This window comes from Chelonoidis abingdonii, chromosome 25 (assembly GCF_003597395.2).
Source record: "Chelonoidis abingdonii isolate Lonesome George chromosome 25, CheloAbing_2.0, whole genome shotgun sequence".
NCBI lineage: Eukaryota > Metazoa > Chordata > Testudines > Testudinidae > Chelonoidis > Chelonoidis abingdonii.
Genome location: NC_133793.1, coordinates 9,335,899 through 9,344,886, shown reverse-complemented (window position 1 = coordinate 9,344,886; position 8,988 = coordinate 9,335,899). Strand labels below are relative to the sequence as shown.

The 8,988-nt window shown below is 42.6% G+C and overlaps 1 protein-coding gene across 1 annotated transcript in view; it reads right to left on the bottom strand.

The window, feature by feature from the left end:
* Positions 1 to 522: 522 nt before the first annotated feature.
* Positions 523 to 8,988, bottom strand: part of MAN1C1 (mannosidase alpha class 1C member 1) — a 92,695-nt gene continuing 84,229 nt past the window's right edge. Inside the window, exons 9-13 of the mRNA XM_032789512.2 lie at positions 7,891 to 8,006; positions 7,543 to 7,762; positions 2,810 to 2,982; positions 1,790 to 1,905; positions 523 to 1,330 (exon numbers count right to left, since the gene is read on the bottom strand). Coding sequence (XP_032645403.2) covers positions 1,207 to 1,330; positions 1,790 to 1,905; positions 2,810 to 2,982; positions 7,543 to 7,762; positions 7,891 to 8,006 — 749 coding nt within the window. The 3' untranslated portion in view covers positions 523 to 1,206. The remainder of the gene's footprint in view (positions 1,331 to 1,789; positions 1,906 to 2,809; positions 2,983 to 7,542; positions 7,763 to 7,890; positions 8,007 to 8,988) is intronic.

Genomic DNA, 8,988 nt, shown 5'->3' with positions numbered 1-8,988 from the left:
CCCAAAGCAGAGCCCAGAATTGTTCTGACGCAGAGGATCTGTGATGCTCAGAGCCGGATTCTGATACCCTTATTCATGTTGAAGGACTTTGCATGGAATGTCCTACTGAAAGTCAATGGGACAACCTACAAAGTAAGGTACTTCTCAGTGCCAGAAACAGTATGAAAATCTGGCTCCATTTTCTCCCCTCCTTTTTCTCTCCTGTAACTTCATCCCAGAGATAATTACAATATAATGAGGAAGAAACTTGGATGGGGATTTTTTTTTGGCTAGGAAATAAGATATTTAATTGAGTTCTTGCTAGCCCACAGTTGCACAATGAATAAGCAATCTAGAAGAGTCGAAGAAGGTTGGAATTACTGACAATACAATTGCTAGATTATTTCTTGAAATAAACATTTATTGTAAATTATTCTCAAAATCAACCGTTATTGTCAGCTGTTCATTCCAAGGATAATACAGCAAGTCTTTGACAGTTCTGGATGGATTGCTGCTAATCTCAAATGAACCCAATTATGCAACTTACTTTACAAGACTTTTTATTCTATTTCACAGATTTGATTATTACAGCAGTGCAATTTATTACAAGTGACTCATAACATTTAGTTCCAAATAAAAGTAGAAAAACACAAACATTATAAAGGAAAGTTACATGTGATGCAATATACTGGAAATATGTTTTTAAGAGCACAGGAAAAAATATATAAAAATACATTTGGGTCAAGAATTTTGCAGACATTTTTTGTTTTAGTTACAATGTTGACACCACATAGAAAGCACAGTATATTGAAAACTGTAATTAAAAATATGATAAAATCCAACTGTATATAAAAGGCAAAAACCAAAATGAAAAATGAAAGGAAGAACAAGGGGAAAAAGTCGATTGTATGGCAAACTTCCAATCCTTTGGCCACTAGAAAACAAAGTCAGTGGATTTCATATAAATTCTCTGTATAAAGGAATGTCCATGATCTGTTTACAATATGGCCCAGAATCAACATCTTGTGACCAGGCTAATAGATCTCCTCATAGAGGAAAACAAGGTGCTCACGTCACAGTTTATTCTCCCCAGTATAATACTGTCCGGAATTGGACTAGTGCCCCAAAATACCATTTTAGGAACATCGCTAATTCCTTTAATGGAAAGGAAATGCAGTAACCCGCTATACAGTGCCACCGAAGTAGGGAGCTTCAGTAACAGTATCATTATTGCATGCTTGCTTTAGCTTTAAAGTTTGTGTGGTTCACCGGCAGTGGGTGGGCTTCCGTGTTGAATACCCAGTCTTCCAGAGACAGCACGTCATCGTCACAGAACAGAAGATACAGGTACCTGCAGGCACATGGCAGGAGGAGAGAAAAGAAAAACCGTTAAGTTGGGTTACAGAAAGACTCTAATGGGATTCCAAGTGTACATACAAGGCCAGATTCTCAGAGCGGTAAATGGCGTAGCTCGAAATCCGTACAGCTAAGTTGATTTAAACGGATTAAGCTGAGAATCTGGCCAAAACTCCTGTTAAATACAGCGCATGTGCTGAAAACGACAGAGCACTTGGGAAACTGCTGAAATTGATCCCAAAGCAGGTTCACCTCGCTTTATGTAATTGTTCTGCAGAAGAGACACAAAAAGCCTGCAGTATCCCATCATCTTCCCCAGTTTGCTCTGCAGGGAACCCAGCGCTTTCTAAGATGAAGCTATTGTGTATTTTGCATGAAGACGACCCACAACATAAAGACTTTTGACCTTGAGAGAGCTTTCAGAATAAATCTCCTCTCATGATGCTAGACTTACTTTAATGTCTCTGCCAGAAAAAAACTCTGTTGCATGTTGTCATGGCTTGGGGTAGTGGTATAAACATCTCGGATCCCAGAGAAGCCTGCTTCTACTCTACAATGTTTTTCCAGTGCCTGAGAAAAGAAAATAAATCTCAGCGACACCCAGCTACATGGAGTAATCTGTTCATCAGCATCAGCAGTGTTACAAGTCAGGTTTACAAATCAGATTCAGGTTTTATAGCAGCTTCATTCTCACTGAAGAGTTTGATCATTACCCAAGAGTCCAGGAAAGATGCTAATTCTAATGAAACAGCTGGAAAAAGGTAAACATGTACAGCTTATTGATTGCTTGGTGTTGATATGGGGGGAGCATCAACAGGTGTCAAAGAGTAACTCTTTACTTTTACACAGCACCTTTCCAAGACACTTTATGAATGCCTGAATGCTGCCACTGAAATGCAACCACCTCTGGGGCACAGAGGAGCAGCCCTGTGCACATCACACCAGAAAACAGTGCTGGAGTGAGAAGACATTCTAGCCTAGAAGTCTCTCTGGGATCTGTTACATCCTCACAGCACAGAGAAGATCTTGCCTTTTGCAGTCTCATTCTGAAGATCCAAACACAGTATTTGATGCTCATATCTCTACCCTAATATGAGCAGGGCTGAGTCGACCCTGCAAGAATATGAAACTATGGTTTCACAGAGTCTAGATAATTCCAAATGTGTAGCTCAATCCACTACATCTGACATTACTACATTCATAGCTAGTACATTGTCTGAGGTCTGCAGCTCTTTTTTCCTCCAAACCCTGTAAGGTTTATTATCATTTTTTTAAATGAAGCCCAAACATTTTCAATGATCAGTAAACAGACAAAAGCAAATGAGGTTTCTCTTTATATTACTGTGCGGTAGCTAAGACATGACGTTGGCTAATACGATTAAAACTCCGCTTATCCTTTTCCTAGCCCAGGAAAAGATGCCTGTAAGAATCCACGGTTCTGTAATGGTTAATGCTGCGTAATTCATGATCGTACCTTTACAACTTCCCAACCCCACTGTCTGTATTTCGGATCATGGGTCAGCCTCCACATGTACATGTAGCTTTCTACCACTTCAGGGCGCAGTATGTAATAGCGTTCGCTGAGTCTGGTGGCCATGGCTTCTGTTCCAGAATCAAAGCGAAAAGCTTCGGGGCCAAGCTTGGTATCTGAGCAAGAAAGACAAACCCCCACACATAATAATCACCTTTCAAAATTCATAACCGACGCTAACAGGTTTTATAGATGTTTTTATGCTGCATTAATATAGCCAAGGCTTGCTATGAGGTGCAACAAGCAATCCGTCATGTCAACGCGTCAGTATCAGTTCAGATACAGTGTCAAGTGCAACTCTGCTGACTCAAAGAATGCGCTTACTTATCCCAGCTCTGAATACGGCTCAGTAAAATAAGTGGAGAAATACGAAAAGTAAATTGAAAGGGCTTCTGAAAATAGCAGCTTGGCCCATGGCAACAAGATCAAAGGGTCACATTCAATCCTGGTGTAAGTGTATGCAAGAAGTCACTGGATTTTTGTCTGGGCTGAATTGGGTCCCAAGACTCCTGATGGACGCTCTTAGAGTCATCTTTCTCACACCGGATTAGGGTCAGAAACCCCCACCGCTTCCACTGCAGTCAACAGGAGTTGAGAGGTGCTGAGCAGCACTCTCAGGATCAGGCCTTCGTGAGAAACATCAGCTAAAAAGCTCCTACAGCAGAGCCCTGGAAAAGGAAACTATTCAGAGACAATGTAGCTATACTGTTGACACCCCAGTGCTTCTCATGTTTGTATGTTGTCTCAGGTATGGGTTTGACTTCATGGTCATTGGGCCCTCCAGACTGACCAATCATTAAAGGACAAATGCAAAATACTCCACTTAGGAAGGCACAATCAACTGCACATGTACAAACTGGGAAATGACGGCCTCGGAAGGAGCACTGCAGAAAGGGATCTGGGGGTCATAGTGGATCATAAGCTAAATATGAGTCAACACTGTAACTCTGTTGCAAAAAAACAAAAGCAAACATCATTTTGGAATGTATTAGCAGGAGTGTTGTAAGCAAGACACAAGAAGTAATTCTTCCACTCTGCTCTGATAAGGCCTCAACGGAAGTATTGTATCCAGTTCTGGGTGCCACATTTCAGGAAGGATGTGGACAAACTGGAGAAAGTCCAGAGAAGAGCAACAAAAATGATTAAAGGTCTAGAAAATGTGACCTATGAGGGAAGATTGAAAAAAATTGGATCTGTTTTGTCTGGAGAAGAGAAGACAGAGGGGACATGATAACGGTTTTCAAGCACATAAAAAGTTGTTATAAGAAGGAGGACAAAAAATTGTTCTCATTAACCTCTAAGGATAGGACAAGAAGCAATGGGCTTAAACTGGTGCAAGAGACATGTTTAATTTGGACATTAGGAAAAACTTCCTGTCAGGGTGGTTAGGACTGGAACACACTGCCTGGGAGGTTGTGGAATCTGCATCACTGGACGTTTTTAAGAACAGGTTACATGTCAGGGATGGTCTAGTTATTACTCAGTCCTGTCTTGAGTGCAGGGGACTGGAGTAGATGCCTTCTCAAGGTCTCTTCCAGTCCTACGATTCTATGATCATTACTGTACAGTCATGAGGGACGATCAGAAGTTAGCTGGATCTGTGTCTGCCACCCTTTCCTCTCTTTTAGCTTTGGTATGTTAACTTTTCTTTTGAAATGGAGATCGCTATGAAATAGACGGAGTTACTTTCAATTGTATTTTCTGATTACAAAATAATAAAAAACTACTAGTGCTTTGTCCTTCTCAAGTACCTTCCATGTGAGAATCTCAAAAGAAACACACACTCTCAGAATCCCTATGAATTGGAAAATTATCACCCCTATTTTACAGATGGGGAAATTGAGGCACAGGGATTGCCTGAGATCAAGTCAAACCAATGACAGAGTTGGAAACAGAATCCAAATCTCTTGGTCTGGTGCTGTAGCCAAAGGACTATATTTCACATACACACTTTGTTGCTTTACACACCTTATTTGCCCTACCTGGACCACGTTATAAGAGTGAGGGAACAGAGAACTTACAGCACGAACAACTCACATTGTTTCCTGAGCACCAGGGAAAAGGTTAAATGCACAGCCGCTGTCTCAAACACTGCGAGCTGGCTGATACGACAGAAGGGTAGCTGCTAATGGCAGGCTTAGTGCTGTCCTTTCGATGGTGATGGATACACTTGAAGGTGAAAAATGGCTCCAGGCAGTTGCAGCCCGTGGGTTGTTAGCTCAGACGGCCTAGCTGCAGTTCTGCAAGCGCTGTGAAAAGCATTTGAAAATACAATTCCAGCTTGGCTTGAAGGTTGTTAGAGCTGCTTTAGGCAAATGAGCTCGACGCAGCTCATAAATATGTGCTTGTTGATGCAGTTAAGACGTGAAACAATCAAAAGGAACAGTTATCAAAGAGAGGCACATTGCAGGCAAGCCTCCTGGACAGCAAACCGCAACTACATATACTCAGATGTGCTAGACAAATGCTCGTAAAGAAAGGAACAAAGTCCAAATAATTACAAGCATGTTGAAGCTGGGTGTGTGTAGAGCTAACCACAGCCCTCGAGTCATCAGCAAGATCTTTTTGGTTATATGATCTTGCCAAATTACACACTATAATAATACCAATACCTGGCACTTTTAGAAATGCTTTTCATCTGTGGATCTCAAAGTACTTTATAAAGGAGGTGAGTGTCACCATTCACCTTTAAGACAAGCACTTCTATCTTGAACAGTGACTTGCCAAGGGATTGCCACATTTGTCCTGTTGTTAGTATGGTTAGTCTTTATATGCCTGCATTGAATGCCTTACGTGAAAGCAAATATTCAACACATGTTGTTTGCGAAGAACGCTGTGTGAATGAGAAAGATTTTACTGAATGTGGGGAAATATGGAGAGACTTACTCATAGACTTGTAGGTCAGAAGGGACCAATATGATCATCTAGTCTGACCTCCTGCACAAAGCAGGCCACAGAACCCTACCCTTCCACTTTTATAACAACCCCTAACCCATGACTGAGTTATTGAAGTCCTCAAAATTGTGGTTTGGTTTGAGAAGACTCAATGCTGCCAGGAATCCACCAGCAAGTGACCCAGGCCCCACGCCTGCAGTAGGAAGGCGGACAAACCTCCAGGGCCCTGCCAATCCGCCCTGTGAGGAAAATTCCTTTCCTGACCTCCAAATATGGCGATCAGATCTAAACCCTGAGCACTGTGGGGCAAGACTCACACAGCCAGCAACCCAGGAAAGAAATTCTCTGCAGGTAACGTCCGATTCCCATCCCATCCAGACATCCCTCATAGACCATTAAGGTCAGACTTATCTGCCTGATAATCCAAGATCAATTGGCCCAAATAAACAATCCCATCACTATCATCCCCTCCATATACTTATCAAGCTTGAGTCTTAAAAGCCCAGATAATCTTTTGCCCCCTACATCTCCCCTCGGAAGGCTGTTCCCATAACTTCACTCCCCGAATGGTTAGAAACCTTCGGTCTTAATTTCAAGGTTCTAACTTCCTAATATCCAGTTTGTAACCATTTGTCCTTGTGTCGTTAAACATTTAGTACCTAAGCTTTAAATAATTCCTCTCCCGTCCCTAACGTACATACTCCCCTTGATATATTTAATTATCGGAGCAAGGCATATCCCCCGGAGCCTTCCTTTGGGCTTGGGCTAAACAAGCCAAGCTCTTTGAGTTCTCCTTTCATAAGGCAGGTTTCCAAATGCCTCGGATCATCCTAGTAGCCCATCTCTGAACCTGTTCCAGCTTTGAAATGCATGTCTTCTTAAACATGGGACCACCAGAACTGCACACAAATATTCCAGGTGGGGTCCACCAGCGCCCCTATATAACCGCTCACCTAACACCTCCTTATCCGTGTGGGTGAAATACCTCGCCTGATGCACCTAACCTAAAACCGCATTTGCTTTTTTAACGGCCATATCGCATTGGCGGCTCATAGACATCCTGCTATCAACCAATACCCCAAGGTCCTTCTCCTCCTCTGTTGCTTCCAACTGATGCGTCCCCAACGTATATCTAAAATTCTTATTATTAATCCCTAAGTGCAGGACCTTGCACTTTTCACTATTATATTTCATCCTATTACTATTACTCTTAGGAAGGCTGCAGTAGGGATTTACGGTTTGGGTGCGTTTTAAGAAGGAATAATAGAACTCAATTCCCTGTTTCTAACACCCTACATAATGCTCAACTGCTCATTTAGCTTGTTTCAGTTGTATATCGTGGAAGAAATGAAAGGCAGATCAGTGCTTTACTCCATTTCTTATGGCAACACCTCAAAGTGCTGATATATAGGAACACAGATCACTCCTTTTATAGGGCGAAAGCAGGGCTTTGGGATTAGAGCACAGGACCGGGCTTCAGTAGATCTTGGTCAGTTACCAGCTCTGCTGCTGGTTTCTTGTATGACTTTGCGTAAGTCACTCAACCTCTCTATGCCTCAGTTTCCCTATCTAAAAGGGGGATACCAATATTGACTTTTCCCACAGGGGTGCGGCAAGGACAGATGAATGTTAAAAGCCCTCTTATTTTGATGGAAGATGCTGCAGAAGTGCCAGAGAATTACTGCAATCTTTTTCACATGCGAGATTCATTTTTTTTAGCGGCTGTAAATCCTTACCGACCACAGTAATTTATCAGCAGTACTTTAATCCACAATGTTTACCTGAGCGTGCATAGGATTCATGACACGTGTGAGTAATCTCTGCAGCTAGATCCATATAATGTTGCTTTTTCTCTTCTGCTGCTTGTTCTGCTCCAAGGGCTATCATGCCACCAGAGAAGCAAGCCAAATGGCCCATTTTGTGATCCAAGACGCCACCTCTCCATTCTGCAATGTAGGTCAATCCTCCGGCAGATTTTTTAACCAAATGTTTTTCTATAGCCTAAAATGTATTAAAAATCAATATCTGAACACATCTTGCAGGAAGGAAAAGCAAACTGCTTTGACTAACATTCTGTTGGACAAAATATTCCTTGTAAAAAATACAGCTGCAGAAGCAATCGAACTTACCTCGAGTGCATCATTATACATCTTTTTAGCTTCAGTGTCTCTCTTGTCTGACATCAGCCAGGATTTGATCAGATATTCATAAAAGCTGTCCCCCAGGCCTCCCACGGAGACGTGGTCTGCAATGGTGGTAGCCAACAAGAGATTGCTGCATAACTACTTTTGCACACGATTTACGATGCACAGTCGCTTTACCAGTCAGAACAATTCCACCCTTATTAAATAACTTAACTCATTTCTCCCCCCTTTTTGGTTTTCTGTTGGAAGCTAGCATTAAATTGTTTAGAAAATTAATAAGGAAAGTGTAACCTTAAGGAAAACATTTGGTCTTTTACCACGTGCCAGTTTCCCTCAATAAAACTATTCAAAGCTTTTACTTGCCAGGGTTATTTACATGATAAATTGAAGATGCTTCCTGTTTATGACATAAAAACCATATCCTGGGCTAAGAAACAGAGAACAGGCTCATACATGGATGGATCTGCAACTATGCATGTCCACTGGACATCACGGGCCAGATCCTCAAAATATTTAGGTGCCTAATGCTCATTGAAAATAATGGGAGTTAGACACCTAACTACCTTTGAAGATGTGGCCCTACCTCTCACTCGTCCCCTCGGAGAGGGGGTGTAACAAAAGGAAGAAGGGGAGAATACGAATTGGATATCGGCATCACAGCAGAAGGAGGATGATTGGGCAGAACTGCCAGCAGAGGGCACCCTAGCTGCTAAAGGGGACCAGCTGTTTCTACTAGGTGAGGAAAGTGGACGGTGGAAGCATGTGACTAGGAGAACCAGGCAGAGGAAAAGACGGGCCAGCGACGGAGAAACAGAACTCAGGAACAGGTTTGGTGAGTTGGAAAATGAAGATGGAGCACAGCAGGTGCTCGCTGAAGGAGAGAGGGCGAGGAAAAAGAGGCGAGCGGCTAGTCCTGCAGAAGGAGGGGAGGAGTCAATGGAGGCGACACCCAGTATGAGCCTTGCGAGGGCGGAGACAAATCAAGAGGGCTTGCAGCCAGCTGGTGTGGGGGATAGACCGGAGAATCACACTGTTGCCAGGAAAAGACAAGTCTACGTGATTGGAGACTCTTTACTGAGAAGA